General features: G+C 39.0%; 1 protein-coding gene and 1 non-coding gene across 3 annotated transcripts in view; one reads left to right on the top strand and one right to left on the bottom strand.

Annotated features, from left to right (window-relative positions):
• Positions 1-1,891: 1,891 nt before the first annotated feature.
• Positions 1,892-1,998, top strand: LOC117307762 (U6 spliceosomal RNA). Its single transcript, XR_004521641.1, has one exon. It is a non-coding gene; the product is annotated as a U6 spliceosomal RNA (small nuclear RNA).
• Positions 1,999-10,360: 8,362 nt separating this feature from the next.
• Positions 10,361-15,673, bottom strand: part of RNF125 (ring finger protein 125) — a 41,165-nt gene continuing 35,852 nt past the window's right edge. For both annotated transcript variants that reach the window (XR_012325367.1, XM_004328760.4), the window contains one exon: positions 10,361-14,808. Coding sequence is in view for 1 of the 2 variants with exons in the window: in XM_004328760.4 (XP_004328808.1) it covers positions 14,722-14,808 (87 nt within the window). In the remaining variant the exon portion in view is untranslated. The remainder of the gene's footprint in view (positions 14,809-15,673) is intronic.

The following is a 15,673-nucleotide window of genomic DNA, read 5'->3' as shown; positions in this document are numbered from 1 at the left end:
TCCAATTTTAATATCTCATCATCCTGCAGTGTTTTTTTTTTAAATTAATATTTTGCCACATTTGCTTTCTCACTCTCTGCATATGGTAGTGAATTTTTTAAAATATTTATTTATTTATTTATTTATTTAGGTTGTGCCAAGTTTTAGTTGAGGCATGCACGTGGGATCTAGTTCCCCAACCAGGGATCAAACCTTGGTCCCCTGCATTGGGAGTTTGGAGTCTTACCCACTGGACCACCAGGGAAGTCCCATCCTGCAGTCTTAGGCTAAATCATAAATGTAATCCCTATCAACCATCTCTCATGTGCCACAATGCAAAACAAATACAAGTACAATAAGAATTTCCATTTAGAACGTGGAGAAAGGAGAAGGAACCATAGAATATGTACCGTCTGCTGTTGGACAGAGTTAATGAAGCAAAGCAGAGAACAACTGAGTCTCATGGTTGACTTGAGAGTGGTGAGAATCCCGTTGTCAATGAATCTGGGTCTCCGATATTACCTGCTGGGATAATTACTGTTGCCAGGGGAACACCTAAAAGGACATTAGCATAGACTAGCCTGTCTAAGGAGAAGGAAGGCGTCTATCTCATTTGCAATTCATTTTTTTGTTAAAGGTATTGGGGTACCAAAATGAGACTCTTCTTGAGACTCTAAGGAATTAGGACATTCTGCCTTATTGATTTTATTTTTACTTTTTATTTATTTTTAAAAATCAGCTTTATTGAAGTATTATTTATGTATGAGAAAATGCACCTACTTTGATCATCTAGTTTGATGAATTTTGGTAAATGCTGCCCTGTTGATTTTAATGAATCACAGGCCTGTCACAGGTTGGGTTTCTGCTGGTGCTACATTTCTGATAAAACTGTAGTCATCTGTTTATCAGTTTCATTTTAGGGGAACTTCCTCACAGTAAACACCAAAAAATGTGTCAGGTCATGGGGCTGCTAAATTGAAGACAAGACTGGGCGACCCTCAGATTTTCTATTTGTTAGCAGCAACTCTGGGGATAACACTTATCCAGGGCACTCTGTTTGACAAGCTTTGTCTTAGGACAGTGTAGATGGAGAAACTGGCTGGGCTGGCAGAGAACTCTTGCTCTCTGTCTTCTAGAATATCACTCTACCCCCCAGACTGAATTCCAGTCCAATATACTTTGCCATGGCATTGTCATCCTGTTTGTCAGGAGGGGAGCCAGTGCGTGGCACTGTGGTACAGCTCAGCAAGGCAGGGTACCCCCAATCCTCCATTCATTCCTCCCCAGTGGCCAGGATCTCACCCTTTCTCAGTCAACAGTGTAATCTTACGCACAGAAAGGGAAGGGAATCAGGGAACTTGAGCTCTTCACTTTGGTCCAGCAGATGATTACTTTCTTGAGTTGGACCTCAGCATTCTCACTTTCCAATTCTTCTTTTTCTCTACCTGCATCCAGGAAAGTCTCAATGAGAGCATGCAAATTTCTTGTTGTACTTTATTGAAGGTACTCAGGACAATGTAACAGTCTCTGATTTTCAGTCTGGGTCCAATCAGGAAAGAGATTTGAACCAACAATCATTTGAACAGAGAAAGTTTAATATGAAGAATTTTTAACTCTACTAGGGGATTAACATGATAAGTAAAGGGGGAGGGGATACATTGGGAGATCGGGATTGACATATACACACTACTATAGGTAAAATAGAAAACTAATGAGGACCTACTGTATAGCACAGGGAACTCTACTCAGTACTCTGTAATGGTCTATATGGGAAAAGAAGCTAAAAAAGAGTGGACATATGTATAACTGATTCACTTTACTGGACCCCTGAAACTAACACCACATGCTAAATCAACTATACTCCAACAAAAATTAAAGTAAAAAAAGCGAATTCTAAAGAATATAGAGTTGAGTGCTTTCTTCAGCAGCACATGTACTAAAATCAGAACAATACAGAGAAGATTAGCATGGCCCCTGTGCAGGGATGACACTCGAATTCATGATGCATTCCGTATTTAAAAGAAAAAAAATAATAATACAGGGTTGAGATAGAGTACCCAAAGAAGGACTCTACCTCCACCTCCAGACCTTTGTCCAGATCTTGCTGGAGAAGGGCCCAGCTGTGGCTCACAGGGTGGCAGAGAAGTCACTGTGGCACCATGCTGTTGGAACTTGCTGGAAGTCTGTCCTCTAGTTTGCTTCAGGCAAACTCTTCCCTCCTGGTGGTCCCCAAAGGCGAAATTATTTAAGCTCAGGGTATTTAGTGTGAAAAACAACAACAACAGTGTTGTCAAACCCAAATTCCTGTGCCTGGTGCACGGTGAGACCAAACAAGCAGAAACATCAGAGTTTGGAGCAGAGAAAGGTTTGTTGCGGAGCCAAGCAAGGAGACGGACAGCTCGAGCTCAAAAAGCCCAAACTCCCTTATGGTTTTTGGGGAAGAGTTTTTATTGGCAAAATTTGCGGGGAGGGCTGCAGGGTGTATGACTTTCTTCTGATTGGTTGGTGGTAAGGTAACAGGGTGGCGTTCCAGGAATCCCAATTATCAGCCTTCTGGCTCCAATCATTCTGGTGTCCACATGCTTGTGCCCAGCCTGAAGTCACCATCCTCCACACTGAATGGGGGCCTTAGTTTCTGTAGAAGAGCTCAGAGATATATACCAGACTGCTATGCATATCCCCCCCTAGGAGGAACCAGAACTCTGTCCCATCGCTGCACTATTCTTTCTGACTGCTTTTCCTTTGTTTCTGCATTCCCTCATTTCCCTGATTAGTAACAGTTTGAATCTGCCCTTTGGAACTCAAAGCAGGTCTAAGAAGCTGAAGTCTTTTTCCTACAAACAAGAAATGGGGAGACACAGAAAGGCTGTTGTACCTGGGAGGGTCCCACAGGATCCTGCTCGGTTTCAACAGTACCCATAACAAAAACAAGAACTGCCTTCTCGTCCTAAGAGTTCCATCAAAATTCCTATAAAGAAGTGATGCTAACTCAGACTGGCAACTCAAATCAGTAAATATCTAAGAGAATGTACAACTGCAAATGGGGGAAAAAACAAGCAAACAAAGCTGTGTGCTTTAAGTTTCATCGGAAGTCTGGAGAGAGACCTGGGGGTGGGGAAACAAAAGCAACAGGGAGAAGCATTGTTCAGTCTCTATATTTAAATACTTTATTTTTGAAACCTCAAGGGCTTCACCAGTGACATGATACTTCTTTCCTAAATTTCACCAACAATTGTAATTTCCCAAACTGGGAGGCATGGAACTATATATTTGGCATATAAATTGGTATTTGGTTTACCCACATACCAATTTTGTTTGTTTGTTTGTTGACTATGGTTAAAAAAAAAGCATAAAATTTTCCATTTTGGGCTTCCCTGGTGGCGCAGTGGTTAAGAATCCGCCTACCAATGCAGGAGACATGGGTTTGAGACCTGCTCCAGGAAGATCCCACATGCCATGGAGCAACTAAGCCCGTGCACCACAGCTACTGAGCCCGTGTGCTACAACTACTGAAACCCACGTGCCTAGAGCCCATGCTCCGCAACAAGAGAAGCCACCACAATGAGAAGACTGTGCAATGCAACGAAGAGTAGCCCCCACTTGCTGCAACTAGAGAAAGCCCGCGTGCAGCAACGAAGACCCTATGCAGCCAAAAATAAATAAATAAAATAATTTTAAAAATAAATAAATTTAAAAAATTTTTCCATTTTAACCATTTTTAACTGTACGATTCAGTAGTGTTAACTATATGTACCTTGTTATGCTATGCAACAGGTCTCTAGAACTTTTTCATCCTGCAAAACTGAAACTCTATATCCATTGAATAATTCCTCTTTTCACCCTTCCTCTGTCCCCTGGCAACAGCCATTCTATTTTCTGTTTCTAAGAGTTTGACTACTTTAGGAAAAAAATTTCGTTACAAATTTTTGGCCGTGCCACTTGGCTTGCAGTTTCTTAATTCCCCAACCAGGGATTGAACCCGTGCCCCCTGCAATGGAAGTGCAGAGTCTTAACCACTGAACCGCTAGGGAATCCCCCTAAGGTAGTTTTAAAATCAAAAAGCCTTGAGACTGAAATTTCTGGAGAACACGCTCTTGAAATACTGTCAAAGCATAGTATGATTTTATATATAAGACTCTGACCTTCTTGCATGTATTAAGGATGTGTCAAGGGGACAAGGTGAAATACATTTAGAGGCATATCAAAATATAGTAGATATAAGAACTAAACATTTCCTTCATTTTATCTGATTACCTGGGTTTTATTTAGTTGTCTACAGTAACTCTGCAGCAAATTACTACACTGTATAATCTGGAGCAAGTTAAACTCAGCAACTGTAAAATACAATGTACAGTTGTCCTTCAGAATTAGTGCAATACCTCTAATATCACCGAATGAACGTGAAATAATACTGCTTGTCCTGTAGGAGCTATGTTACTGGACTGCTCACTGCTTTAAAACTCTGTCTAGGAGAGAAGCTGCCTAGTAGTTTGGCTCACTTGACAAGTCTATCTCTAAAAAGAAGAGCTGCACCTGGCTTGAAGACTTTATTCGTTAAGAACATCTTGCCTATGCTTCTCAAACTACAATTTATTCACTAATTTATTCATCAGATATTTATTGAGTGCCCATAGATGCACTGTGCTAAGTTCTGGGGAAATAGTGATGAGCAAATTCAGACATAAAGTTGCTCTTTTTACTATAATTTTGCTCCCCATATAGACTTTATTAGTGAGGAAAGGATATACTGAGGAGCTAACATGAGTATTCTGATCCACTTGTCAACCACTCATTTTTCCGTTCAACAAACATATTGTTATGGCCTGATTTTCTGTCTCCCTCAAATGCATATGTTGAAACCCTAATCCCCAATGTAATGGTATTTGTAGACAGGACATTTCGGAGGTAATGAGGGTTAGGTGAGGTCATGAAGGTGGTGCTCTCATGACGGGATTGGTGCCTTTATAAGAAGAGACACTAGAATACTTGATCTCTTGCTCACTCTCTCTGCCATGTGAGGACACAGTGAGAATGTGACTGTCTGTAAGCCAGGAAGAGACCCCTCACCAGAAACTGAACCCTGAAGGTCCTTGATGGCAGACTTTCCAGCCTCCAGAACTGTGAGAAAATAAATTTCTGTCTAAGCCACCCAGTGTATGGTGTTATGTTATGACAGCCCTAGCAAACTAAGACACATGTATTGAGTTTCTAGTAAGGTCCTGTGAATGTAACCCTCGCCCTTAAGGAATGCCCAATCTCATGAGTATCAGTCATATAAACAAAGAAATATAATATGGTATCTATAGCAATGGAGGTGTGGTCCAGAGATAGTGTGGTCTAGTGATATAAAGGATGGTGTGATTGACTCTGCTTGGATAGCTCAAAGAAGTCTTCTCAGAGAAATTATGAAATTTATTATGAGAGGTAAGATGCCACTACCAAGTTGCTTTGTAATGTGTAAATTCTACCACTAACACCATCCCAGTGTGCCAGTTCCTCCACATCTTCTTTGCATGGGGGACCATCAGTTGAGAAATTTGCTAATAGACTGATTCAAAAAATATTTACTGAGAGCTTACACTATGTCAGACATTGTGTTAAGATAGAAAAATAATACATCACTATAGAGTTCAAATTAATATCTTTAATTACTGTATTTGCATGTTTTATATGTGTGTTTTACTAGCTATTTCTCTCTATTCTTATTTATATTTATATTATTGCATACTTATTGTTATGGGCTGAATGTTTGTGTCCCCAAAAATTCATGCTGAAGCCCTAACCCCTTATGTGATGGTATTTGGAGGTGGATCTTTGAGGGTAATTAGGTTTAGATGGGGTCCTGAGCAGATTAGTACTGTTATAAGAAGAGGAAGAGACCAGAGCTCACTGTCTCTGCCATGAGGATTCAGCAAGAAGGTGGCCATCAACAAGCCAGAAGGAGGGCCCTCACCAATAACAAAATCTGCTGACACCTAGATTTTGGACTTCCCAGCCTCCAGAACTGTGAGAAATAAATGTCTATTGTTTAAGCCACCCAGCCTATGGTATTTTTTTTGTTTCTTTTCTTTTTTGGCCACATCCTGCAGCTTGTGGGATCTTAGTTCCCTGAGCAGGGATTGAACCACACCCTCAGCAGTGAAAGCTTGGAGTCCTAGCCACTGGACCACCAGGGAATTCCCATACGGTTTTTTTTTAAAAATTGAAGTATAGTTGATTTACAATGTTGTTAGTTTCTGGTGTACAGCAAACTGATTCAGCTATATATATATATATATATATATATATATATATACACACATATATATATGTGTATATATATATATTCTTTTCCATTATGGCTTATAGGATATTGAATGTATTTCCCTGTGCTATACAGTAGGACCTTGTTGTTTTTCTATTTTATATATAATAGTTTGTATCTGCTAATCCCAAACTCCAAATTTATCCCTCCACCCGCTTTCCCCTTTGGCAACTTTAAGTTTGTTTTCTATGTCTGTGAATCTGTTTCTGTTTTGTAAATAAGTTCATTTGTGTCATATTTTAGATTCCACATAAAAGTGATATCATATGGTACTTGTCTTTCTCTGTCTGACTTCACTTAGCATGATAATCTCTAGGTCCATCCATGTTGCTGCAAATGGCATTATTTCAATCTTTCTTATCAGCCTATGGTATTTTTTTATAGTCTGCTAAGCTGACTATAAAAAAATATTGAGGTATTCTTACTAACGAATTAATTTACACTTCTTGGTTTCATGAAGACTATGAGCTAGATTACTAGGGTTTTAATATTTTTTATCACTCTTGTGAACTCCATGTGATAAAAACATTATGTTTTTACATGTTTTTATATCATCATAACTATAATGATAGATTAGCAGAAATATTTACTAAGTACTTACCATGTGCCACTGTTTTTGGTTTTGTCTTAAGATGCACATTAAGATGTTGGGTAGATTAGTGGTGTATACCTGCACTCAAAGAATTTATATTCTAGAGAGGGGAGACACTCAATAAAAATGAAAATAAACATGTAAGCTAATTTCAAATTCTAATAGCAGTTAAGAAGAAACTATAATAGGGTAATAGACAAAAGGGGGAAATGACTTTGGCTAGAATTATGAGAAAAATCCTTTATGAGAAGATGACATTAGATCTGGGAGTTAAAGATTAGAAGGCAGCCATGTCTAACTCTGGGAAAGGGCTTTTCAAACAGAAGGAATAGAAGGTGCCAAGGTGCAGGAACCACTAATTTTGGTGTGCTTAACCTAAAGACGAGTGTGGCTGAAACGTAGGGATTAAAGGAGAGAGTGGAGATGAAACTGGAAAGATAGGCAGGGGCCAGATCATGAGGAACTTTGGAAGGGAATGGAAAGGCGTTTAGACTTTATTCCAGTAACAATGGGAAGCCCTTGGTGCATTTTAAGCAGTGGGAAGGGGGTGGGATCAGATTTATGCTTTTGAAGATCTCTCTGACTGCTCTATGGATAATGGTCCATAATGCCATAAGTGGAGGGAGGCCATCCGGACGTTTACTACAGGGATCCAGGAAGCAGATGATGATGGTTTAGATTAAAATTGTAATTGTGGAGACAGTGAGAAATTGATAGATCTGAATGCATTTTGATGACTTGTTGATGAATCCATCAGAATTTCAGACATTCTAATTCTGTACATCTGGCGAGGGCTGAGAAAAATGCAGTTATACCAAGTAACCCAAGTGGTTCTGATGAAGGTACACAAGTATACTGAGAAAATACAATGGTAAAGACTGAGAATGCACTTGGTGTTTCTTTTAATAAATAAGAAAAATGATTCAAAAAAGAAATTATTGTCTTATGTTTGAGAAATGGACAGGTTTTTCATTTGGTAAACTGATCCCCAATTGTGAATAAAATTAATGAAAAAATTACCATGGCAAAAAAGAATATTATTTCCTGTTTTTAAAAACCCAGTCTCATTTTGACTTTCACCCCTCCTTTTCAAAGATATTTTTAAGACTTTTCCCCTATGGACCTCTGCTTCTCTGTCAGCTCTTCTCGGCTTGTACCTCCATGGTTGGCATTAATATTATATCCCAAAATCCAGTTCTCTTCTACCTGAAATTGCACTTCTCCAATGCCTTGAAATTACGTGTGGCCATTACTTTCCTTGGCCAATGAAATGTGAGTGGAAATGACCTCTGTAACCTATTCTCCAGTCCGTTGTGGTGAGGGGTGGCTGGAGAGGCACATGGTCATATATAAATGCTATGAGATCAAAGTAAGGCAGAATTCTGAGATTGGAGAACAGCTGCCTGGAGAAGAGCCAAGATCCACAGTAGACCTTGGGTGACTGCTGAGATTTGGGGGTTGTTTGTAATCGAAGCATGACCTAATCTATCTTGACGAATCTCTGTTTCACCTTCACTGGGCCCTTTTTTTTTTTTTTTCGGCCGTACCACATGGCATGCAGGATCTTAGTTCGTCGACCAGGGATCGAACCCGTGCCCCCTGCAATGGAAGCGTGGAGTCTTAACCACTGGACAACCAGGGAAGTCCCCACTGGGCCTTTTATTTTATTTAAACATTTTTATTTATTTATTTAAACATATTTATTTATTTATAAATAAATAAATAATTTATAAATAAATAATTTATTTATTTATTTATAAATAAAACATATTTATTTATTTAAACATTTAATTAATTAATTTATTTTATTTTTTGGCTGTGCTGTGTGTTAGTGGCAGCAGCACATGGGATCTTCATAGAGGCATGCAGGATCTTTCATTGTGGTGCGCGGGCTCTTCATTGCCTCGCGCGGGCTTCTCTCTAGTTGTGGCATGCGGGTTTTCTCTCTCTAGTTGTGGCATGCGGGTTTTCTCTCTCTAGTTGCAGCGCTGGGCTCCAGAGTGCGTGGGCTCTATAGTTGCAGCACGTGGGCTCTCTCACTGAGGCTCACGAGCTCAGTAGTTTTGGGCTAAGCACGGGCTTAGATGCCCCACGGCATGGGGGATCTTGGTTTCCTGAAGAGGGATGGAACGGATGTCCCCTGCATTGGAAGGCAGATTCTTCACCACTGGACCACCAGGTAAGTTCCATGGGCCTTTTAAATGGCTGCTTTGGGGCAATGATTAGCCCTAATCAAGACCCGTGTATGGTCTTCTCTGAAGCCTGCAGGATTAAAATACTAGATGAGGGCTTCCCTGTTGGCGCAGTGGTTGAGAGTCCGCCTGCCGATGCAGGGGACACGGGTTCGTGCCCCGGTCCGGGAAGATCCCACATGCCACAGAGCAGCTAGGCCCGTGAGCCATGGCCGCTGAGCCTGCGCGCCCGGAGCTTGTGCTCCGCAACGGGAGAGGCCACAACAGTGAGAGGCCTGCGTACCGCAAAAAAAAAAAATTAAAATAAAATACCAGATGATTTTTCTAGACATAAGATAAAAGCTTAAATATTTCTTAGCCTCAAGGATCTCAGACATAGGTGTCCCTCTGTTATATATTTACCTTATTTATTTTTTGTTTGCGCGAGGTCTTAGTTGTGGCTCGCCGTCTCCTTAGTTGCAGCACTAGGGCTCCTTAGTTGTGGCATGCGTGTGAGATCTAGTTCCCTGACCAGGGATCAAACCTGGGTCCCCTGCATTGGGAGTACGGAGTCTTATCCACTGTGCCACCGGGGAAGTCCCATTTTACCGTATTTACTTCAATAACTCTAACCTAAGTGATGAAAGTAAGTCTTCCCAAACCATTCTGGGTTCCCGGTATCTTTTAGGATGTCACTCAGCAAACAGTCATCAGAGGTCATGCTATTAAGACCTGTGATCTGGCCTGTTCCTCTTCTTGTGAAAAAATCCAAAAAAACTTTCTTATGTTTTAGTATATTCTGAACTGGGGTACATATGACAGCTATAGCCACCCCAAACTTAGTATGTATTTAGCAGGGATAAGAGATACAAAATTCATCTTCATCTTGCCTTTTAAATTTCAATGGAGTCCCTCGGAAGCAGAGCCAATAATAACTCCATGATGCTCAGCTTTACCTTGACTCAAACCAGGGTTTCTAAACCTCATCACTATTGACAGGAAGGGTAATCCTTTGCTGTGAGGGGCTGTCCTGTGCACTGTAGAATGTTGAGTAGCATCCCTGGCTTTGATCCACATCCTGGGCAATAGCACATCACAGTTATGACAACCCCAAATGTCTTGACATTGTCAAGTGTCCCCTAGGAGGCAAAATTGCTCCCTTTTGAGAACTACTGGCCTAAATGAAAGTATATTTTCAGGATAGATATTGCTGAATGATGACAATTTAAACAACATATGAGGTTTAAAAGCATAAAAGGGTATTAGATGTAAAAAATTATCAAGAACCATGTTTAAGAACAGACACAGTAGATATTTTAATGAAAGCAATGGTCCTGCCATTCTTTATTTCTCACAATAACACATATTTACAGAAGAAAAGGAATTGTACATTTTAATTTCTGATCATTATACAGATTTATTTTTTGCAGTTGAATAATAAAAGGATGAATCTCTTAGTGACTTTTTAAAATAATTTCAATGTTACTTGAAGGTACTAATTATATGTTAAATGTGTTCAGTAACTGTTGTAAGCTCGCTTGAAAACAAAGGACACTTAGCACCCAGTAAAAGTAATAAAGTAACATCATTAGAGCCAGGATCTTTTAGATCTGACCTGGAACTATCTTCACCGTAGATTCCCAATCCAATTTCTAAATATACATTTTAGAAACTTGGGTGAAAAAATTATGTAAAAGGAGGGCTTCCCTGGTGGCGCAGTGGTCAAGAGTCCGCCTGCCGATGCAGGGGACACGGGTTCGTGCCCCGGTCCGGGAAGATCCCACATGCCGCGGAGCGGCTGGGCCCATGAGCCATGGCCGCTGAGCCTGCGCATCCAGAGCCTGTGCTCTGCAACAGGAGAGGCCACAACAGTGAGAGGCCCGTGTACCGTGCAAAAAAAAAAAAAAAAAAAAAGTAAAAGGAAAATCTCCATAGGTTTTTGTAGGATTAGAAGAATTTAGTTTTTAAAGAATAATATGTCAATCAGTTTTTCCCTCATAAGGCCTTAAAAAATTGGCACCTTGAGGTGCTATTAAAAAAAAGGAGTGAAATTTTTTGCTTAGTCAACAGCTTCAAATATTGGTTTTCGTTTTTTAAAACAATGAATTATAAATTCCTTTTAATAAAAGGTTAAAGGCACAGTGAAACAATGAATAATAGTTGCACTTCACTATTTTAGAACTCAAAATAATTCAAAAGGCAAAATAATTCAGGTGGCCAGCACCTGGTTTGTCCCGTAGGGGGCAAAATTATAAGGGATATCCAGGGACAGGATGTAGAATTGCTGCACTGAGGTTTAACAGTGGCAGGTGACTTAAAGCTTTACTCAAAATACAGTTTTGAAGTTTTTTTCAAGTTTTACAGATTTAAAGATGCCTTTTATATTGCTTGGAATTAACAAAAATTTATTTTCTGGATAGTGAGTACTAATACTCAGAAATATATTCTTTTATTCTTCCGGGACTATATTTTCAATCTAATGATTACCTCTTAAAAGTTCCTCTCCTTTTGCCCTTGTTGTCCAATAGGTTTTGCTTTACTGGTTGAGCCATCCAAACTGTAGGAAGAGAGGTGGTGAAACTAAAAATCTGTTGTTACTTGTTAGCAGCTGTGAAAAGCAAGCTTGAAACTAGTATCTAAAAGGGAGGAAATATGGCCCTCTAGGTTTCACCCAGCTTTACGTTTTTCTAATTACCTTGCGGTGGATGGCAGAATGGTAAGCAAGGCTTTTAAGAAGTAATGGATAATTTACTATAGAAAATTTTGGGGAACATGGCTATGACTACATTTACGCGTAAGTAACAAAGATGTTTATAGACGATTACAGTTAAGAAGCTAACCACAACCAAGTAACACTTTATCCTCAGGAGCTGAAATCACGCATCTTCGTAGCTTCTTTGCTTGCCTTCAAGATGGAAATATTACTCTATGTCCTGGATTTGTCATTAGAGAGCCAAATATGAAAAACGGAGCCATCAAATAAGGAGTTGTAGCAAGCACTAAACATACAGGTACTTGAAGAACTAAGCTAAATGGGGGATAGAAGAGAGTATTGTATGTTACACCAATAGGTTCTCAAAAAACGTTTTTTTTTGGTCTTCCCTGGTGGCGCAGTGGTTGAGAGTCCGCCTGCCGATGCAGGGGACACGGGTTCGTGTCCCGGTCCGGGAAGTTCCCACGTGCCGCGGAGCAGCTGGGCCCATGAGCCATGGCCGCTGAGCCTGCACATCTGGAGCCTGTGCTCTGCAACGGGAGAGGCCACAACGGTGAGAGGCCTGTGTACCGCAAAAAAACAAAACAAAACAAAAAGAACATTTTTTTTTTTTGTTCTGGCCACGCCATGCGGCTTGCAGGATCTTAGTTCTCCCCGTTCAGGGGTCAGACCCGGGCCCTGGGCAGTGAGAACACAGAGTCCTAACCACTGGACCGCCAGGGAATTCCTTGAAAATGTTGACATAGTACAACTTTAAAAAATAGGAGATTAGGAAAAAAAAAAAATAGGAGATTAGGGAGAACAAATGAAAAACATTTTTAATTGTACCAGCTATCATACTGGTGATGGTTTATTAGTATTATTATTCTGAGACTGTTGCATGCATAAAGTAGATGAAGGAAACGAATAATTGTGGGATATTCCTGTGTCCTTGAAGACCAAGATTCTCAGTAGAGAAAAACAAGAGACACAAATGTAATAGAAAAGACTAGGCAAAAACCCTGTAGTACTTAATTTGATTTGCAAGTATCAAAATGAACTCATGAATAAGTGTTTTATCTTAAAAAAAAGGATATTTCCTAGCTCTCTCCTAGAAACAAAGACCAATATAGCCACAGTGAACTTAACAGTCACAATTACAGTTCTGAAGCACTATTTCTCACTGAAAGTAACCAGGCTCATTAAGAGAAATGGCTGATACCAGGTCTGGGGCAGGAAACATCCAAGTTGAGCCTGGAATAGTCTGTCATACGAGACTACAAGGAAGCCAGTAAAGACTGCTAGAGTAGTATCAAAAGGACTCAGAGTCAACTTGATAAGGCCCCCAATGACCAAAGATAGGACAATTTGGGCTTTAATAAGGCAGTATGTGAAATGGATTAAAGCCTATCAAATATGTTTGAATCCATGAGTTCACAACACTTAAAAAAAGTGATCTACAGAGGATGATAGAAAACAAGTTTATTATCTTGAAATTTGGTAAATAAAGGGGAAAATTCAAGTTTATTTTCCCTTTCCTATATGAACTTGACCACTGGTTAACCAAATAGTAGATATGGGGAAACACCTCTTTATAAAACTGTTCCAACTAATAAATGAAAAAGAAATGATAGAATATTCTCCAACCCACAACAAATCAATGGATCTAGACACTGAGTATCAATTTCAGCTGACATCCCAAGAGGGAACCAGACATTCTGCGCCCTCTGTTGAAAGAATACACCATGATCTATGGTCTGGCCAAAAGGTTGAACCTGAGTCTGCTCAGATCTCTGGATCCATGTGTCAATATCCAGAGGATAGAAGAACATGCTGAATTGTGCCATGAGTATGCAATTAACAAAATATAGACAGTGGGAAATTTATAAAACCAGGTTCTTCTGTAGGTAAATTTTAAGGAAAAGAAAGAAGGAGAAACCCAGAAAGATTAAAAGCTAGTGTGTAGAGACACACACTTGGGGGATAAACTAAGAAAGAAACGCAAGGAAGTGAGTACTATTAAAATCAATGTAGTGTTTACTTTTGTGGGGTTGAGGAAGAGGTTTGTTAACTGTGACAGGACACAGAGAAGACATCGAAGGTGACTGGCAGAGTTCTAAAAGAATGTTTCCTTATGAGAATGTAATAAGCTATATATTTTCTGTTTGGTTTTCAGTATTTGTTTATTTTATAATTTTCCTAAAAGATAAAATTAAAAAAAATCAAAGCCCTTAGGATTTTCCACTAAAAATTATGGATGTGAATACTTCTACTGTAAATATCAGCTGACGGTTCTTAAGAAGTTGCCTGTATTATAGAAATATTTCTAAATAATAAGCTACAAATATTTGAAAAATATAAAATCAAATTCTTATGTGTGCATAGTTATAAAAAATCAAAGCATTAAGTATACATTCCTAACATGAAATTTATTTTATTACAGTATTATGTTATACAATTTGGTTAAATGGATGTTGTCAACTGCCAAAATTTTCCTTTCCTACTCCATACAAGGTTATTCCTTTTATTCTATTAGCGGTTAGAACGTGAACTCTAGAAGAGATTTCACATTTCCTTGAATGACCACACTTTGTTTCACTCACCATAGAACAAAGATTAGTTATTTGACCAACCATGAGGGAAGTTATCAATATGTAGCATTACACACAATGTCATCCAATTTGCAAATATAGATCCTTCACCCACATACTCAGCCTTATGTTCTCTTCCATATATTAATGGCTGATGGAGACTTTTTTTTGCTGTTAAGTGTCTGAGAAACTCAAGAATGTAAAACAGACCTAAACCACCAAAATGAAAGCAGTTTTAAAATGCAGTATAACAATAAACATGGACAAACATATAACTGTGTTGTACACTTTTTTGCCCATCAAACATTGACAGTTTCCCTCCAGTTCTTCAAGCAGCATCTTGAAAAAAATGGTGCAATTGTACGATCTCCTTCCCTTTTCTTTTAATACAATTATGTGGTGTTCGAGTGATTCACATATTCCAGAAGTGACCGGTCTAAAACCCTTTGAATAAGAGCTTCCTCAATTATATTAAAATCCTACAATAAAGAAAAATAATTAGAAACATACAGTCAGAGATGACAGTTTTCAGAAATTGGAGGATGAGAGTTAAGACAATGCCTCATTTTGCAAAGTGAAGCCCTGAATTTAGTCCAAGTTTCCACAAAAACTCATAGAACCCAGGACTTTTGCTTTGGGGCTTGTGCATTTTCTATTTCAGTTTTACTGCCTATCAATTAACTAGCTACAGTCATAGTAAAATAGTTTTGATCTGGAATTTAAAGTTTTTATCTGATCTAACTAGTAGTTTTTAGTCAACAGTACGAATCCTGTCAGAGTGCTATGCTCCACATAAACATATAATAGTTAAGACATTCCCATAGATAAGACATGTAATAGTTAAGACACATAAAGTTAAGACATTCCCATAGGACTCATCAATCCCAGCAGTACTACTGAATATCTAGTTTTGAAAAAAAAAAGGTTGAAAACAAAACGCTCTTTCTCCTTGCTTCCCTATGGTAGAAACGGAATTCAAAACTTTAGGTCAGCACATTCTATAAATAGAGCAAAAAGTATTAAGAGCCCCATCCTCTGCAAACCATCTCCTCTTCGCCAATAAACTAAAAAAATAAAATAAAATCTTTATTGGAAGTCCACTCTAAGACATAAAAGCAAATAAATGAAATCCAAAGGAAAGCTATAAAGCACAGCAGAGCACAAGATTTGGACTCAATGCCAGGTTGTCCTGAGGCAATTTATTAACCTTTGAGCATCAGATATTTCATAGCTAAGTAAGGATAATGATATAGTACTCACTTCACAGAAGTTGCTGCAAGGAATAAAATGAGATAATTTGCATAAAATGCCTAGCATAGTACTTGGTAGTTTAGGAAACAAAAA

This window comes from Tursiops truncatus, chromosome 13, assembly GCF_011762595.2.
Source record: "Tursiops truncatus isolate mTurTru1 chromosome 13, mTurTru1.mat.Y, whole genome shotgun sequence".
Lineage (NCBI taxonomy): Eukaryota > Metazoa > Chordata > Mammalia > Artiodactyla > Delphinidae > Tursiops > Tursiops truncatus.
The sequence above is the reverse complement of the archived record's forward strand: the minus strand, read 5'-3'. Positions and strand labels throughout refer to the sequence as shown.